This window comes from Podarcis vaucheri (assembly GCF_965113315.1).
Source record: "Podarcis vaucheri genome assembly, chromosome: 8".
NCBI classification, from domain to species: Eukaryota; Metazoa; Chordata; class Lepidosauria; order Squamata; family Lacertidae; genus Podarcis; species Podarcis vaucheri.
Genome location: NC_138766.1, coordinates 57,886,047 through 57,905,002, shown reverse-complemented (window position 1 = coordinate 57,905,002; position 18,956 = coordinate 57,886,047). Strand labels below are relative to the sequence as shown.

The following is an 18,956-nucleotide window of genomic DNA, read 5'->3' as shown; positions in this document are numbered from 1 at the left end:
TCCAGATTCCTTTAGGTCTGCTGCAGATTCCTTTAGGTCTGCTGTATTTACGAGTCATACCTCATGCCTCACCGTCTGAGGACTTAGGCACCTCCTTCCCATTAAGAAGGGAGATACTTCTCCTCTGTTCCTGCCTCCTAAGCACAACATTGGGCCAATTCTGGTTTATTTCAAGGCTGGGTGTTTTATTTCAAGGTTAGAGCTAATAACCTATCCTGTGGTAGGTTCCTTGAAAGAAGAAATAAAATCAGAAACCAAAGGTCTCTTATAAAGGTAAGATTTGCTTTTGACATTTGAGGTGACTGACGATTACTTAGATGTGCTGAAGACATTAATATTGTCATCTTCAACAACACTTTCAGCCAAAAAGAGATTACTACTGAGTGGTGTTTCTCCTTCATAAGGACCACTTCAAATGTTAACAATTGCAGTTGTGAGAGTTCTCACCTGACGAACATTGCAATATACCAAACTTCTTAGGTTCATGACTGACACAAGTAGGCATCTTTCCCATATTACAGCCTTCACCAACATAGTGTCCTTCATATGCTGCTGGATTAAGCTTCCACCATCCCTGACCATTGGCCATGCTGACTGAGGCTGATGGGATGGGAGGTATGGGAGTCTCAAAACATCTGGAGGGCAGCAGGTTGGGGAAGGGTGCCATCTTACAATTTTGTTTCCTGTTTCCTGTTTGCAAGTTTCCCCCATTTTACTGCTTCCTGTTTTCCTGGCTTGGGATTTAGTAAGGAACGGCCTCAATTGTCCCTTAAATAACCTCCCTTTATTGCCACAATTTCAGTTCCTGTTACACAAGACAGCTGAAAGCTTTAATTTCTGATTTCTTAAAATTTGTATCAAAATTGTACTTTTTGGTATTAAAAATAATGTGCAAGGAAGCCAGCAATTAACTCTACCCACCCCAGTAACACACATGGAAACAGAAACTGACATTTGGGCAATTAAGAGACTATTTATCACTAATCTCTCAGAAGTAAACAACAGAAAACAAAGCAAATAGCAGGGCCTGCAAGCAGGAAACTCTTAATTAATATTTTAGAGGACTAGTAAGGTGCTGAAAAATTCTCCCACATTTTTCTACCATTCACTATCAATTGAAGAAAAAAGAAATGGCCCCAGAAAATTATCAAAGGGGATGTTTTTATTTTGCTAGGATGGTGTGCATTTGTGTTATGGTTTTGAAGTAGCTAAAGGCTGTTTGTGAGAGGTTTTTCTTCTACAAATAATCTCACCAGTGGTCTGCACACTACATCCTTCTAAGATGCCCTCACTCCAAGTAAAGCCCAGGGGAAGACATTGTGAGCTAACTTCCCCCATTAGACTTCTTTAGATTAAGAAGCATGGGCAGCCAGAGAGACTGCAAAATTTTGGAGAAATGTTTACTGAACACGCACACTATCTCACAGCAATAAGGTAAGATCAAAATCCCACACCCACAGAAATTCTCAAGCACCTCTCAAGTGTCCCGAGAATGAGACAGAAAATTTGAATCCTTTTTTCACAGAGGCAAGAAACCCTTCAAGAAACTGGAAGACAAGGGCTTTGCTGGCTGGGAGTTACTTGTGAGTAAACATTACAGAAGGATATTGACCATGCAGAAGGGCATTGCTGGATAATACAGCACTTTACTAACCTCTGTGTGGAATCTCTGTTTTAGTTCCAACCTTGGAAAATTTCAGAAGTGCAGTGCTAAATAGCTCAAAATGTGTTAGTGTTATGGCAGCGAGGTCAGCAGTTTAAAGAAAATAGTTAGCAATTGTGCTAAGCTACTACAAGCTCTATGTATGAGCCTAAGGCTGAAGTCCTTTGCACACTTACTAGGGAATGTGTCCCTTTGAGTTTGGAGAACCTTACTTCTGAGTAAATCTGTTTAGGATTACGTTGTTAGTAGCTCTTTAGAACCTCTTTTCTATACAGGTTCAGAAGATATTTTGGTGTGATCTTCTGCAATGGCACATTTCATTGAAAAGGATCGTCCGATTCCCCTGTATAATTTGGCTTATTCCCTAACAATCTTTACAGCTTAAAGTGTAAATTTCCCCAGACATCCCACCTTAAATCTGTCTTAATACAATATGCACATTGCTTTCTGTCCTTCCCACTGAATCTCATAGTGACCCTGGTAAATTTTTGAAGATGCTGTGCTTTAGAAGAGGATAGCCTGCCCTTTCTTGCGAGGCTATCCTAGTGATAAACAGAACATGCTGTTGCTCTTTTCCTAAAATTATGGGGCATAAAAGTAGCAATTTCAGTAGTAGTAAATTAGCACTAGTGTATTGTGGGGTGGTAATTTTGTGGATCCACGCACACATGCACACATGTCTGGACAGCATAATTCCAACAGCTACAGGCAAGGGGAGATATGGTCCTGGTGGTGGGCTTGGTCGGGTAGGGAGAGCGGACAGGAATTGCCTAGAACAGAGGTTTTCAACCAGTGTGCTGTGGCACCCTGGGATGCGATGGTCAGGGGCAACACTGGCCTCTGTCCCTCTTTCCTTCCCTCTGTCCTCTGATTCCCTCTTGCATCTCTGCCTCCCAAAGGCTTGCACAGCTGTTTGTTGCAGCAGCACTGGCTACAAGCTCCCCAGAGGAATGGTGCCTCTGGGGGTGCTGGTTGCCAGGAGCTGAGGTGGCCTTGGAGTAAGCAAGCAAATGGGTGGGGTATCCCTGTCAGCCAGTCCACCAGCCCTTGCTGTTGGGAATGGACAGACAAGTGGGAGACCAAGCAGACAGGCGGTTGTTGTGCTGGCCTTTCTTGTACTTGCTGTGTGCAAGGCCTTCCTAGGAGCTGAGTGCCTGGTACTGAAGGGGAGTTTTTCTGCCCTGCAGGTCCAGCGGCACCCGCTGCCGCCACTGCTGCCTCCCAAGGTAAGGTGCTGACCTCACGTTCACCTTTGGCCAGTCTCCATCGGGCCACTAGGGCTGGGGCATCCTCTTCCCAAACCCCTAGGGTGTGGCATGTGGAGGCACCTCTCTTTGGGGTGTGGGGCAGGTCAGTGACCAGGGGTGGCAGCAGTAGTTGCCCAGAGGACTCCCAAAGAAAGAAGAGAGGAGAGGAGGCTGTGGGAACACTCCACAAGAGAGGATGTTTGGAAAAGGGTGAGAGGCTGCCAGCTCTGGAGGCAAGGGGTGGCATAACTGGGCTCCTGAGTCCCACAGGGGTGCCGCAGAAAGAATGTAGTTGGTCTAGGGAGCCGTGGACTTTAAAAGGTTGAAAACCTCTGGCTTGGAAGCTGTCTCCTTGACCAATACGCCCTCCTTCCCCCAAAATTTATGTTGTCCTGTCACCCAGTACCCGGTGGTACTAGTTAATGCCAGGTCAGTCTAGAAGAAAGCATTTTTCTATAATAATGGACAAGATACTTAATTTCTCCTGTGTCACTGAGACCTGGGTGCACCAGCTGGGCAGGATTGGCCTGGCTCAGCTTTGTCCACTGAGTTATGGAATGCAGCATTCACACAGACGACAGGATGGGGGCGGGTGGAGTGAGAGTTGCTGTGGTCCAACAGCATACTTGACAGGGAGGTGCAACCAATCCACAGTCTCCCATGAGTATTCTTCATACCGAAGTTTCAGTATTTACCTATTGCATTTATACTTTACGTGTTCTTTGTATGCACTTAAAATGCTTACATGCATGTCTAAGCTTATACATGAAGCTAGCTACCTTGACTGGCATCATGAATATGCTACTTAGAATTGTCCTTTGAGGAGACGAGGAGGGAGCCAGTTGTGTCTTCTCCCCAGGTTCTGTTAGTCCTTTATTATTTGGGTGGGGTTGGAGATGGGGTTTCTTTGGCCTCACCTTGAACCTGGCTTAACCTTGGTAAGTGACCACTCCTCCCTTTGAATGTAAGCTTTTTCTGTTTTCCTTTTAGTGTTTTAATGTTTATGAATGCTTTCCCCTGTCTTGTCAAAACTATTACAGGGATTGCCAAAGCAGGATATGGGACTTTTCATTATTGGTGTGAATTTCCCCTTCCATCCATCTCAACCATAATTAATTTTGCAGCACAGGTTCATGTTGAGATTTAAAGCCCTGCTTATAAAATGAATTAGGCCCTCTCCTCATCTTATTTGGACATTCTCAATGTGAATATACTCAAAGTGTAATAGAGATGCAATTTATGGGAATGAAATCTCTTCGGTGTCCTAGGCTCTGGCTTTATTATGTCGGGGCTCCTCTTCCCATTTGTTTAGAGGACAGATACCATTCATTACTTGGGGAAAGCTCAACAAGTTGCTCAGCAGGCATTTATATAGACTTGGAAACGCATGTGGGGCTATGAGAGGGCTTGGATATAAAGTTTTTTCTGTGACGAGGATTCCCCCTCCCCCCTCCCAATAATCACTAAGGCTGAAATTCTAACCCAATTTACATAGCAGTAGGCCCCAGTTAATTCAATAGGACTTACTTCTGAGTAGACATGGTTAGAATAGTTTCCAACTATGCAATGAATTTCAGTGTGTCCGCTCTGAGTATGACTTAGCTAGAGATGCCACCTTACGGTTTCAAATTACAATACCTATAGTATTAAATTAATACAGATGTAAATAAAAACAGTATGAAGATCCAAGGGTCAGATTTTTAAATTTTGCATAGCTTTCTACAGAGCTGTTGAAAGGAGTGCTCTGCTGGAGGAGGGGACAGGTGGGAATTGTACTCAGGTTTGCCTGACTCATTTATATTGCCCACACTGAGCTAATTAATTTCCAACACATGATAAAGCAAACGGAATCTATTATTCCCTCAATCCCCTGGAGCAGATTTTGAAGGTGCTGAAGAGGAGGGGAGGGGAGAAAGTTCCATTGCATGATCCAATGTTGGTTCTGCAAATGGATGTCCACTCCACACTGCAGCTATTCTATCAGGGCAGAATAAGCAACCATGTGTCATACTGTATGTGCATCGCTAAATACACAGGCACTTCCCCATTAAGCCCATAACACTAAGAGGTGGATGGAGTTCTGGACATTGTACACCCTTGTGCAAATTAATTGAAACAAACAATGCAATTTATTGTATAAAACTCACATATACATACATACAGGGATACCTCTTTTCCAGCTCTGGGATAACTCTCTTTCGTAGAGCTTCAATATATTATGGCGAGTGCATCATTCCTTCCATTGGCTGCAGGCTTCCGATACCATAATGATCAACTGTCTTTTCGTGTTTGTTTTGAGTACAGGATTATGAGTAAGATAGAAAACATGCTTTGTTTCAATTAATTTGCACAAGGGTGTATATTATTTGTAATCAAATGTGTCATGAAACAATAATTCCAAAATGGTTACAGCTTTCTACTGAGATAGGCAAATCCCAGTGTCTCTGGTTGAAGTCACTCCATGTTATATTTTTTCATACAGAAGGATTTTCACAAAGCTGTGCCAGCATCTTATGAAAGCATGTGGAGTATTCATTTTGCACCATCACTTTGCATAACATTTTACCTCTTAAGGTACTTACACATTGTATCGCTTGCATCTTTTAATGCAGAAATAAAGGACTCTCCTTTTAAAAGAGAAATACTGTATTTCTACTCTGTAGCATGGTTTGACAACAGAAAATAGGTACACTTTACTATGTAATATGAACAAGGGGCTCATAGGAGGCAAGCCAAGTGAATGTGTGATTTTCATGAAATCTGCAAGCTTTTTTTTAAAAAAAAAAATTGCATACTTCAAAATACTTAGTTCCATAAAACTAGGAGATCCCATTTCCACCAATAGATGTTAGAAATCAGGATGCTTGTATTACAACGGAGTATTTCTCTTCCCTTCTACAATAGTAAAGTTTTCATTTTTCTATGTTCAGTTCAAATCAGCAAAGATGTGAGATCCCTGCAAAGACTGAAAGCCAAATAACCAACAGGTCAATTCTAGGAATGGAATTGTACAAACAGATGAAGAACTGAATCATGGAATCATAACACTGTAGAGTTGGAAGGGAACCAAAGGGAAACCTAGTTCAACACCCTGCAACACAGGGATATGTAGGATAATCCCCCTCCTTGTACACATTTTTTTTTTTAAAAAATACCTTAGCCCTGGTTACTGGAGCACATGGTTTGTACTAGTTACCCTCCCTATTTTACTAAATCAATCATTACCATCCCCACCCACCTAAACCACTCCCAAGATGGAACAGAGCTACACAGCAGGCATTAAAGATTGAGGAGCAGCTATCCTGGCTCCTTCAGCCACTGTTGCCATCTCTTTTGGAGCTATTAATAAGGCATATTAGTGAAAGGAATATTTCCTTGCTCTTCAATACCAGAACTAGATTTTTTAAAAAGAACTACACTTTTTATGTGTGTTTATATTCTTTATATGTATTTTTTTACCAGTAGAGGGTAAAAAATACACTCAAACTGTGGCAAACAAAATGGAAACTTGCAGGAACTTCTCTAATTCACCTAGCAGAAACTACTAGCGAGCTAGAGGTGGTGTCCTTATAGGCCTGGGGTAGGAAACCTGATGCTGTCAGATTATAGCTCCCACCAGCCCCAGACCAGGGTGAACAGGTGTTATACGGGAGGAGTTGTGGTCCAGCAACCTCTGGAGGGACACAGGCTCCTCACCCCTGCTATGGACAATCCCAAAATTAAATTGAACTTTTTGCTGCTTTAAATGCCAATACATGGTACAGTACCGGTATATATCAAACTTTCAAGAAATACAGTAATGCCATCATCATCAGAGCACACTGGCTAATGACTGCTTTCAGCTTAGAAATCTAAATTTATGCTGCTATGTTCCACTCTTTAGGTCTTACCTTATGAATTGTTGTTCAGTACATCTTCCTGGTTTGTAGTCATAGAATGTATGTGTGTTTCTTAGTCCTTGGCCAGTCATAGTTCAGACAACCAAGGCTAGGAAGAAGCCCTTCCTGCCGTTTCCAGTGGATCACTTCCTGAACTGGATTGCAAGTTAGTTTGGCTATGGCCCAGCCCATTGGCCCAGTCCTCTTCCCCACACTTGATTTAAAAGTCAATGTAGGTCATTCTACACCCACCCACCCCAGGTTCTCTGAATCTCCACTTATCTTACACACACACCTACCCCAACCCTGGAGGTATCGCTCTTCAGTAATTAGTAAGGAATAAGATTGCTGCTTATACTGACCACTCTTCATGCTGTGCAAAATTAATATAAAGGTGTACCATATTATAATTATTTTCATCAACAATTTATGGTAATTTCCTTCCTGTAACCAAGGAAATGACTACACTAAAAGGTGGGAAGGTGTTGATTTTGTACTCTCTTTTTTTGGTTCCCCTAAAGGGAAGTTCTTTCCTTAAATGACTACTTCAGAACATGAAAATCTGGCCAGCTTATATAATGTCATGGAAGTGTAAGTATAGAGTGTTCAACTAGTGTTTCTCTGTTGCACTTTAAAAGCAAGTTGGGTGTTTTACTTCTACCTTCGCGTTACCTTTGTGAAATATGTTAACATATTTTGTTGGCCACAAAGTACAGGTCTGATTAACTAAATCAGCACACATCTTTTTAATATTGTCCCCTCCCACTCCTGAACTTCTAACCTGACATAAATACATTGCATACTCTAACCTGTTTCTCCTGATTATTAACCTTGAGCATGGCAACCTATAAATCACCTATGAAACAGCTGGTGCTCAGCATTGCCCTAAAGGTGTATGATTACCATCGTTTTATATATATATATATATATATATATCTAGGTATGCAGACATGAAAAATTCATTGAAGAGCTTGGTATTGTAAGACTTATTATAATGAATTTTCACAAAAACATAGATCATGCTGGAAATAGGTGTCTGCTTATTATAATGCAGCCATTTATATCTCCCTGAATTGCCGAGTCCATGGTTCAGCTGTTGTGTTAAAAGTCAAATACGATGATTCCTGAATAGATTTGCAGTGGTCAGTTTGCATGTACTTCAAGGATGGGAATTTGCATTTAGTCATTTTACAGATCTTAGTGCCGTGAAGTTGAGTAATATAAAGTTGAAAAGTTCTAAAAGCAAAGGGAATGGGATCCTTGAACATTCCCTTTGGGGGATATTCATGATGGTCACACATTCCGCCTCCCTGCTCTAAACTACTGAATTTGCCCATACCATTTCAACAATGGCTAATGTCATATGTGTTGGCATTCCATAGAAACAGAAGTTGTGGCAAAAAATGGACATATGCACAAAGGCATTTCCAGACCCTCTCTCTCTGCAACCCCCTGTAAACACACCACTACCACTCTTGGTGTGCAGGGAACCGTATGTAATCTAGTACAATTGCAATTCTGGTCACCTCATAGCAAAATTTAAGAGTTGAAAGAAACGTAAAAGGTAACTAAAATAAATTTGAGACACCTTCCCTCTGAGGAAAAGCATTTGGAGATTTTTAATTGCTAAATCAGGGACGCGGGTGGCGCTGTGGTGTAAACCACTGAGCCTTGGGCTTGCCGATTGAAAGGTTGGTGGTTCGAATCCCCACGACAGGGTGAGCTCCCATTGTTCGGTCCCAGCTAACCTAGCAGTTCGAAAGCACGCAGTGCAAGTAGATAAATAGGTACCACTCCGGCAGGAAGGTAAACAACGTTTCCCTGCGCTGCTCTGGTTTCGCCAGAAGCGGCTTAGTCATGCTGGCCATATGACCTGGAAGCTGTCTGCGGACAAATGCCAGCCCCCTCGGCCTGTAAAGTGAGATGAGCGCCACAACCCCAGAGTCGTTCGCGACTGGACTTAACTGTCAGGGGTCCTTTACCTTTAACTGCTAAATCAACTCCTAATGCAAGGGTTTATGAAATCGTACACAACAAAGAGATATTATGCTTTTTCTCCTACTGGACACAGGGAGTCACAAAAGCCCCCTTCAGGCATTCAGAATGAACACCTGAAAGACTCTTTAGAAACTTAAGACTCCCCATTTGTACCCTAGAGACTAGACACTGACATGTCATGTTCACTGTGGCCAGTCCACCATCAACACCAGTCTGAAATGAGCTCCACACCCTGGATGCATGTGTACATAGCTTCTTTAACAGCACCCTTCCAAATAGATATTTCGGTAACATAACTTCCATCAGCCCCAGTCAGCATGGAGGACAGGACCCATAGTCTGACAGCATATGGAGGGAACTAGGTTGGAGGAGGTGCTGTAGGGCAGCAGTGGGGAAGCTTCAGCCCACAGGCTTAATTAGTCCTGTCAGGTAATCCAATTAGGTATCTGAGGTGGTTTCCCCCGAACCATGCCCACCCCTGTCATATGTGGGGCAGGTAGACATGGCTGGGATCAGCTGCACTATGGGGACACAACCTTGTTTCAACCAGTGTTCTCATCCCCATGGAAAGAGCTGCAAGCATGAGACCCCCTTCAGAATGATGCAGAGGGTGTATCTGCTGTGGTGTGTGCAGTCTTAGAAGCTGAGAAATGAAAGCTAGGAGCTAAATGGCACCTTAAACCTAGGTTATGGGAGCAACAACGGAATGTCTAGGCATGCATTATGTATAATAAGAATACAAAGCTTAAAATGAATGAACTGCAGCTAAAATATTATGTTCACTTTTCACATAGTCTAGTCCTTCCCTTGCCCACCCCCTAATATTCTTAAGATGGTCTCTTCTCCAGTCTTCAGAGAGTAGCTGGAAGTGGGGAGGCAGAAAATGTCCTCCTTTCCTTCCACTTCACTCTTTTGATCTGAAATTTCAGGTGCAGTACTGTGCCCAGAACTCAGAAACTACTCGCCGTAATGAAATTCCTTGTCGCCAAATGCACCTAAGACAATGGGAGTTTTGAACACCGAGTGTGTGCTTAGCTGGGTATGGTCTAGAGAGCATGTTCATATCTTCTGCACACATCAAGCACTGAACACTCAAATGGAGTTCCATTGAAGACTAGCAGTAGGTTCAGCGCTGATAAAGAGAAGCTGTTATTCACACAACACATTGATTTGCAGGGTTTTCAGCCACAGTTTTCAGTTGGAGGTGCTCATTCATTTATAAGTTTTTTGTTTGTTTGTAAGTTTCACGGAGGGTGGTTCTGTTAGCCATTAATGGAACATCTATGTTCAGAGACAGCAGTTCTTTGAATACCTGATGCTGGAAACAGACATCATGTGTGTGTTGCAGGCATCTACAGGGATGTGATGGAAATGGACTCATGGATTCGATGGATCTTGGGCATGATGCAGTAAAGTGGTCCTTAGCGCAATGCCCTTTTTATGGCTGTTATGTTTCCCTCAAGTCTGTACCAGAATCCCAAAACACACTATGGACCAAATGGTACCAATCTCTTTCTCTTTCTTTGATCTGTTGTCTCCAGGCTCTGCAGAAGAAGCTGAGCTGGCTTACGCTTAAAAAAAACCCAGCCGCACATACTTGGGGAGGTTCATGCCAACACAATTTGCAAAATCCTATTCTAGCCAAACACCAATTCACAAACATCCCTACCAAGAGATGCAGCTGGCCTCCATTCTGATCCCAATAGTCACAGCGAAAGAAAAATGGTGCCCAGGGTTGTCAAAACGACATGAAAAGCTGTAACAACATTGGCATCAAGATGAAGCAATGAAGGCAGATCAAAAAGAAACTAAGGAACCATTTGATTGACAATTGCTTGAGGAAAATAAACCCTGTAATCCACACAGTTGCAGGAGAAGAGATAGGTGTCAACTAATGGAATTGAAAAAAAGCTCAATAGGAAAAGGGTAAGAAATGCAATCTGTGAAATGTACTCTTCAAATAGAGATGAATACTATTCCACCCTCAGCCCCCACAAAAATAACAATAAGGTGTATCGACTAGTCTTCAATAGATCGTCCTGGTAATCAGTGCTGCCTAAAAAGAGGGGGGGGGACAAATATATGGTCTCAGCAGCATGCAAAATCTGGTAGTACTTATATTTAATGGCATTTCAAGTCTCCATTCTGTTGTAATGAAGTTTTAATTCCCAGTGACGCTAATATTGTATACATGGTAACCCCACCCCCACCGCCGGTTTAAAAAAAGAGAATGTGGGAGTTGTTGCAGGGATGATCAAGAAATCAATAATGATTTTCACAACCAAGGCTCCAGTTGTGGGATTCTGCCATTGAACACTTTGAAGGTGGCAGCATGGTTTCCTCCTTGTCGGAGAGGGGGGTGAATGTAACTGGAAATGAATTAGGCTGATGTAATCTGTCATGGCTCTCCAGGCAGCATTTAAGAATAATGCCATTTTGTTGAAGGTCACACTGTAAATTGGTGTACAGCTCAAGCAGCCACTAACACAAATGCATCACTGAGTCAACAAAGCTGAGTGTGCTGTTTGTGCTTAAAACCAGACAAGATTCAATCGAGAGCAGGGATCCTTAATTATTATTTTCCTCAGTGCCGTTCTCTCTGTAGATTAAGTATTCAGCCAGTTGGTGATGGTCACTCTTTAGCCAGATCTCTTCCTAGGCCAAATCCAAATAAAATAAAAATGGAGGAATCGGGGATAGGATGAAAGGAAGAAAAACTCTACAGCAGGGGCCAGCAAACTTTTTCAGCAGGGGGCCAGTCCACTGTCCCTCAGACCTTGTGGGGGGCCTGAACTATATTTTGAAAGAAATATATGAACGAATTCCTTTGCCCCACAAACAACCCAGAGATGCATTTTTAATAAAAGCACACATTCTACTCATGTAAAAACACCAGGCAGACCCCACAAATTCTACTCATGTAAACAATGCGGATTCCTGGACCGTGCACCAGATTTAGAAGGTGATTGGGCCGGATCCGGCCCCCAGGCCTTAGTTTGCCTACCCATGCTCTACAGCAAAACCAGGATGCAAACAATCATCTCAGCAAAAATAAACCAGAAATAGGAGAGAACAGTTCCACAGTACTCAGTAGAACTTCCTTCTAAATATGGTAGGTTTGTAACTTATGACTGAAAACAAACTGGGTGTACTGGGGCAGCAATCTGCTTCCTCGTTCAGTCAAAATACAGAAGATGTAAGGCAAATGACACCAAGAAGTTAGACAGCCTGTGGAAGTGCTTTTATACTTTCTAATGGGCCACGTCTCAAACATTCAGAACTACCACCAAACTGAAAGGGGAGAAAGTACAGCATGAAAGACCTGCTTCCCAAATGCATCATCACTCTAGTTTTATCAACATGGCCGCTGATCAGAGATTAGAGACTTGCAGTCTGTTAACATCTAGGGAACACAAGTTTCCCATCCCTTACAAATGGGTGGGAGGGATGTGTCATTTGTATTTTAAAGTCTCCCATGGACAGCAACGGTGTTGTTATGGAGAGTGGGAACTTAGTCTTGCCCTTCTTGTTATTTTCCCAGTTACAACCACGTAACACTTAAGTTGCTTTTAGACCTGTTTTGCTGACAGCATAGAAGGTGGGGACCTGTACAATGCATTTCTTGTGTTTTGTTTTTTTAAACAGAGCTAATAGCAGTTTTAGGTGGTGTGATTACATTAGGGAAATGTTCCAAGGGGGAAAGCGTTAAAAATCTCATCCTGCAGTACTACTATCAAAATTGCAACCCTTCATCTCCATGGCTATTTAAAATGGTGCTGGTGGAGTGAACATCAGGATACTTGTCAGAGGTCTCCCGTCTGTTTGCATAAAAGCAAGACTAGCAAGAGAGAAAATAGAATTTAATTTGAAAGCCACAAAAGTTCCAGTTTGGGGCCCAAAACACTTACAGAAAAAGTTTGTATAGTATAGTAAATGAATTATAATAGATATTGGGAAAGTTGACACCATTATGTAACCACGTTCTCAATTTTGTACATTTATCCAGATTCTTATATGCCTCACTGGGGCAAGCTTGCGACATTCAAGTGGTATGTGATTACCCTTGAAACCAAATCTGTCCCCAAAATTCTACAAGAATGAGTTACACAACCACCAAAATCACATATTGGACTTTGGCAAACTTAACTAGATCAATCTGTCCTGGAGTGGGGAGCAAGTTGGGATTTTGTTTTTGTATCTTTTCCTTTTTTGTAGTTGTTATATATTAGAAATCAATAGAACTGTATTTATTTTAAAACATTAAAAAAATGAAATAAAGCAGGAGTTGTGCAAATTATGCACATTTGCACCACTGTACTTTCTCTAATCCATCTCTTTTACAAATAGGGCTTTCATATAGATTTTGGACTTTTCTTTATGGCAGAAATTGGAGTGGAAATTGCTAAATTGGTTTTTGGAGTCCACAAATTTGGAAATAATTGAGTACATTGAAGTATTATATAAATACTCCAATTTCTTGAAGTAACTCATGAAAACCTACTGTCAGTGCAGATCATTATTTCCTATTCTAACAACCCATGTCAATATACCAAATATTTCCAGAATCAGCCATTTTTCAAGACACACATTCTTCTAAAGAGGAACAAGTAGCGTTTTCACACTGGAAATACTTTACTTTAATGCAAAGATTCAGCCCCGATCACTAGGTTCAATCCCAGTCACCAACACTTTCATATCAAGATTCAGGCCCTCAGTCCCTTGGGTTGGTTTAAACTTCATCCTAAGCCAACCGCCCCCCCCCTCCTCAAAGTAGCTATGCTTCCATTAGGAATCCCATTCTTTTAAAATGAAAGCACATGTGCCTGGTTTTAATTAGAAACCAGCTGGTAGGAGTAAAGGAATACCAAATACCTCCAGGTTAGAATCCTTAACCTATCATTCCATGGGTGATGGCAGTGTGTCCACAAGGAAAGCGGTGTCCCCCCACTTCACTGTAACATGTCCCACAACTCTGCCTCTATTCCACTCTCCCTTTCTGTTTACCTCCTCCAATTTTAATATGATAATAATTTTATTATTTGTACCCCGCCCATCTGGCTGGGTTTCGCCAGCCACTCTGGACGGCTTCCAACAGAACACTAAAAACAGAATAAAACTCCAAACATTAAAAACTTCCCTAAACAGGCCTGTTTATTTCTGTTGCTTCAATTTCTTAAGTGTGGCTATGTTTACATGAGAAGAGGGGAACATTTCCCTGTTCCATCCCCACCCCAGCCTACATAGAGGGCAACACAACGGGCACAGCATGGGGGTAATGAGAGGTGGTTGTGTGCCTTCTTTAGTTACATCCAGCCCTGTGCTGTGCAAGTCACTCAAGATCCAGCACACAAAGACTATACAGCAGGGATAGGCAACAAGTGGCCCACGGGGGTTATTTAACCGGTCCCCGAACCGAGCCACCTGCTTGGTGAGTCCCTGCGCACTGCGCTAAACCGGTCCAGGGACTCACTTCCGTGGCGCCAGAAATCGCAGCTGTGCAGACGCCGGAAATTGCAAGTTCGCATGCAATCCGGCCCACATAGCGATCTCTGCTGGAGTGAACTCGCCCAGGCAAGGCAAACCTGGCCGATCCCTGCTATATAGTATGAATAAGAGGAATATACATTGTCTCCGTATACTGCCCTGGTATGTAGCTTGTGCACACATATGACAGCTTAGTGGGGAATGAACAGTTTTACCTGTAGATACTGCACCCTTCTCCATGGAACATTCAGTCACTCATGCCATTACCAAAGGAAAAAAGCACAATCATATTAAATATGTCTGCATCAAGGAGGATAAGGCTTCACTATTGCTTTCTTTAATTCATATAGACTTTATGGTCACAATTTATCAGGACCTCCTCCTTTTCAGATAGAGAAGTGGGGCTTGTGCTGAACCTTCTCATAGATTCTGCACTGTTTCTATTGGCTGCGCAAGGGAATGAGTTGTTTCACACCAGACATCTTCTCCAAGGACATTAAATATGTGAGGGCTCACACCATCGTAAAATGGACACACAGCCGCCAGAAATAAAGGATGCTATAGGTTGGTGGTTTGTGTGTGTTATTTGTTTTTTAATTGCCTTTGCTCTTGACAATTAAAACTCCTTCCCCTGGGATATCATTAACCTTCATTAAGTTCCTTGCTGGGAGTATAAAAATTAATGCATTACTAGGAATAGAGACAAAGAATCTTTCACGGTGGTACTTTTACAATAAATTCCAGAGTTTGTTGAAAATGAGTCATTAAAAAAAGTGAAAAATTTAACAAGCTGATAATATGAATGCACACACAGGATATGCCACTCTTGATCAGATTGATGGCCCCTCCAAGTTGGTTTCTAGATTTTTATGATCTGCTCCATATGTGAGGCTTGACAGGAAAGAATAATGCATTCAGTCAACTGTGCAATAATGTGTACAGGAAAAAAAATCTTTCCTGACCTCTATTAGCTCTCTATGATCTATTAAAGTGGAGGTAACAAGACATTTTGATCTTCACTAATTCAAACGGTGCACATCTTTCATTCACACAATATTCACTTTGCAGCTGTTCATTACTAACTTTGTTTTCATTGTTCGCAGAGACTCCTCTTTCCCACATTCTGCCCTCTCCTGTCATCATACGCATGTGCTTTAAACTGAACTGGTCCTTAGAATAAAGGTCACTTTAAGTTTGCATTATTGGGCGCTGCACAGCAGCTAGACAAATGTGCAAACGAGCTTCATAAATTATTTGAGATTTCTATCAACTGTTAGTGGATTCTGGAGTACACCAACAGCATTGTGCTTGAAGTATTTCTCTAAAGAGAGCTCTGCACCCAGCAGATCCAGCTTTTCACCCTCCACAGTGAAGTGCCTCACCCTTTAACTTTATGTCAGGGTTGCTGTGTGCTCATCCTGGCGACACAGTACAATGAAAACAATAACTCTCAATTGATACATTATCAAAGGTCATATGAAGTTACAAATCAGAAGCTTTCCAGAAGCAGCTTAAGTTTTCTTTAAAGTGGGTCAGTTGTAGTTTCCTGTAGGTTGTTTGACAGTGGTTTCTGGCATCACAGGCTCTGGTCTACAGGAAACCACAGAGCCTTTATGTCCTCTGCTCAAACTACAGCATTGTGTTTTTCTACCCATTAACCAAGGATAAATGACCTAGATATTGTGCCTATCAAAGCCTCATTTCTCTTTACCCTTTTGTTCTTTAATGTACCACATTATCACACGCTGAACACATTTGAAAGTATTCCTAGTCTCACAAGCCCTTTTGAAAGAGTAATGCAGGGTTTTGTGTGTCTTTCTGAAGCTTTAGCTAGAGTGGAATAATATGAACATAATTCAGGATTTTTCTTCTTGTCTTATTTCTCACAACCTACCAATTCAGTATATTTAGGGACAGAAAAAGCTAGCAAAGGAAGATATAGTTTTTAAAAAAGGTACCAAAAAAAGAAACACAATTATATATTTGCTACTATTGAGAATACAAAAAATAGTAAACACCAGTTGTGATTTCCCTAATCACTACATTCTATAAATTACATCTCTGCATATCATGAGTCACTTTTATTAAAAGCATCATTACTACAGTTGGCAGCAATTTACATCTTATCTTACATGATAGCAGTTTCCAAGGGAAAAAAAAGACATCACAACGAAGAAAAACAAATACATTTACAAAGTCATGTCTGTAAACTTCAAGGCTAGTTTAGAGTTGAGGTAATCTGTTTAGCTTTGTGGCTAAAGTAACAAAGTCCTTTAATTCAAAAAGGTACCTGATTTTAATTTTTTTTTTTTGTTTTACCAGTGCATTACAAGATCACGAGACGATTTAACTGTAGTTTTATCCTGCAAGAACCTTTTCAGTGGGTAATTTCCAAAAGGTACTCTTCACATTCAACAGCTGCCTTATTATTGCTGTGTCTCAAGACAGAGAGACATTCACACTATCATGGAGATTGTCAGAGAATGTGTGTATGTGTACATGCACAAGCAACCCCCCATACAGTCAAAATGATGCCCGAGTATGATATGTGTGGTAAATTTCATCTTGACTTTCACAGCAAAGAATAAAAATAAAAAATTAAATATATAACTTCATACTTCCTTTTAAGCAGCACTTCCTTCTATTTAGTGCCACTCTATTACAAATTGCTGCTTTTATAATACCAATGGTACCAAAAGGGAAAAAAAAGCAGAGCATTATGTCAATTTCCTTAAAAAGACATGATCACCTCTCAATTTCATCTCTCCTAGGGATAATAAATAATGCACTGCACAATACTTAATGACCAAGATACCTTTTGACACATCTGTATAACATGACTTGAACTTTTTTGTTTGCTACACTATGTTACAGAACAGCTTATAAAAACTAATTATGGACATTAACTGTGAGTGTAAACAGTAGGACTACCACTTGTCAAAAGTTTAAAACACTTTAACAGTAACTGGTACTGCTTACTCATCATTTTCATTGTTTTCTAATTCATCCCCCCCATCAAGCGAGTCTAATTCTTCACCCTGTGCTATTTCATCTTCTAAAGCAGAGGAATCTGCAGTTTTATCAAGGCTCTCCTCTGCATCACTGCCCTCTAGATTTTCTTCATCTTTAAAGGCAGCTCCTTCAGTTTTATCAGTAACCTTCACTTCACTGGAGCCCACTGCATTCTGAAGTCCTGCTAATGCTGGGAAACCAGGTAGTGTCAATCCTCCCAGTCCTGGAGGTAGAAACATAGAAGGATAGAACAGGCCAGGAGCCATGGTGGACAGAAGGAAAGGATTGAAGGTCAGAGGGTTGGCAGGCAATCCTGTGGTGGTGGTGGTGGTGGTGGTTGCTGCTGCTGCAGCGGCGGCAGCAGTTACACTGACAGATCCATTTGCGGAGTCAGTAGCAGAAACAGTGTCTGTGCTTTTCTCAGAGTCTTTGTTCTCCTCTTCATTCTCAGTCTTCTTTTCTTCTACTTTTGAAGTGCCATCTTCAGAAGTTTCTCCTTGACTGGAAGCCATAGTGGTGTTTCCAGAAGCAGCTGTAATTGGGTTATTCAACAATCCACTGAGTCCAAACATATTGGGCAACCCTGCCATACCTGGCAACATCAGAGGCAGCATGGTAGCTGGATTTTTAGAATCACCCCCAGCAGCAGCAGCAGCGGCAGCAGCTGTCGCTAGTCCTGGAGGGAAGCCCATGAGACCTGCAAGCTGGAGAGACTGTAGGTTCTGCAAATTCTGAAGGCTCGTGAGATCCATTCCAGCGAACAGACTGTTCATCAGCAGTGGGTTAATTCCCGAAGTTGAAGCTACAGCAGCAGCTGCTGCAGCTGCTTTGGCAATTTCGCTTTTTGGCCTTCTCCCTCTTCTGCTTGCTCCCTCTTCTCGCACAACAGGTCCTGTGAGAAGACGGTCAAACATGGACTCTGGAACAAAACCCTGCATATGGGGAAGAAAAAACATTCCATGCTGTTACGCTTCTACCTACGGGGATGCCTACCGATTTAGAATTTCATGTAGGGCGGCTCACATGACAAAGCAGAGCGTATAATCCCAAGGGCAAGGAAAAGAACAGGTATGCTGCCAATTAGATCTTGTTCACAAAGCAGCCCTTTCCCTCCTCCCATTAAAGGCCAGATCATACCTTTGAGCATTGTCCAGTAAATAAGCTCTCCCTTCAACATCATCAATATGATATAGTAAACAAAACAATGGTAAAAACAAAGAAACCAGAAACAGTAGGTAATGCTCCGAAGACGAGACTTCCAAAGAAATCTGATACGATAAACACACCAGATTTATAAAGCCTTGCAAAATCCGAAGCAAATTAAACATGATGTGGTCCTTTGTCTGACAAGTACTAGGCTTCTAGGTTTTAAGAAACAGAATGCCTCTGCACACACCATGTCCAATGCCTGAGGTTGAGAACAGGGAAATTCCTCACAGAACTCAAACAAGGCAGTCTACATACTTAATCAAAGAACAAGTTTTATTACAAGCATGGAAGGTTTTATTCCATAATCAATTGTGTATTAATCTTGTATTTAATAGGTATTCCTAAGACAGTCGTACACTAATAATGAAGCAGTTACAAATGTCCACCAAAGCGGGTAGCTACCGTTTCACAGCAGTGGTTGGGAACTTCTGGCCTGTCAGCCTAAATCAGGGGTCTGCAACCCGC

General features: G+C 41.8%; 1 protein-coding gene and 1 long non-coding RNA gene across 8 annotated transcripts in view; one reads left to right on the top strand and one right to left on the bottom strand.

Annotated features, from left to right (window-relative positions):
- Positions 1 to 1,561: 1,561 nt before the first annotated feature.
- Positions 1,562 to 16,675, top strand: LOC309538519. The gene is made up of 3 exons (XR_014222264.1): positions 1,562 to 1,583; positions 7,310 to 7,379; positions 14,661 to 16,675. It is a non-coding gene; the product is annotated as an uncharacterized lncRNA (long non-coding RNA).
- Positions 16,337 to 18,956, bottom strand: part of CHD7 (chromodomain helicase DNA binding protein 7) — a 134,832-nt gene continuing 132,212 nt past the window's right edge. For all 7 annotated transcript variants that reach the window (XM_082233713.1, XM_082233719.1, XM_082233718.1 and 4 more), the window contains one exon: positions 16,337 to 18,214. In XM_082233713.1, the coding sequence (XP_082089839.1) occupies positions 17,246 to 18,214 (969 nt within the window). In that variant the 3' untranslated portion in view covers positions 16,337 to 17,245. The remainder of the gene's footprint in view (positions 18,215 to 18,956) is intronic.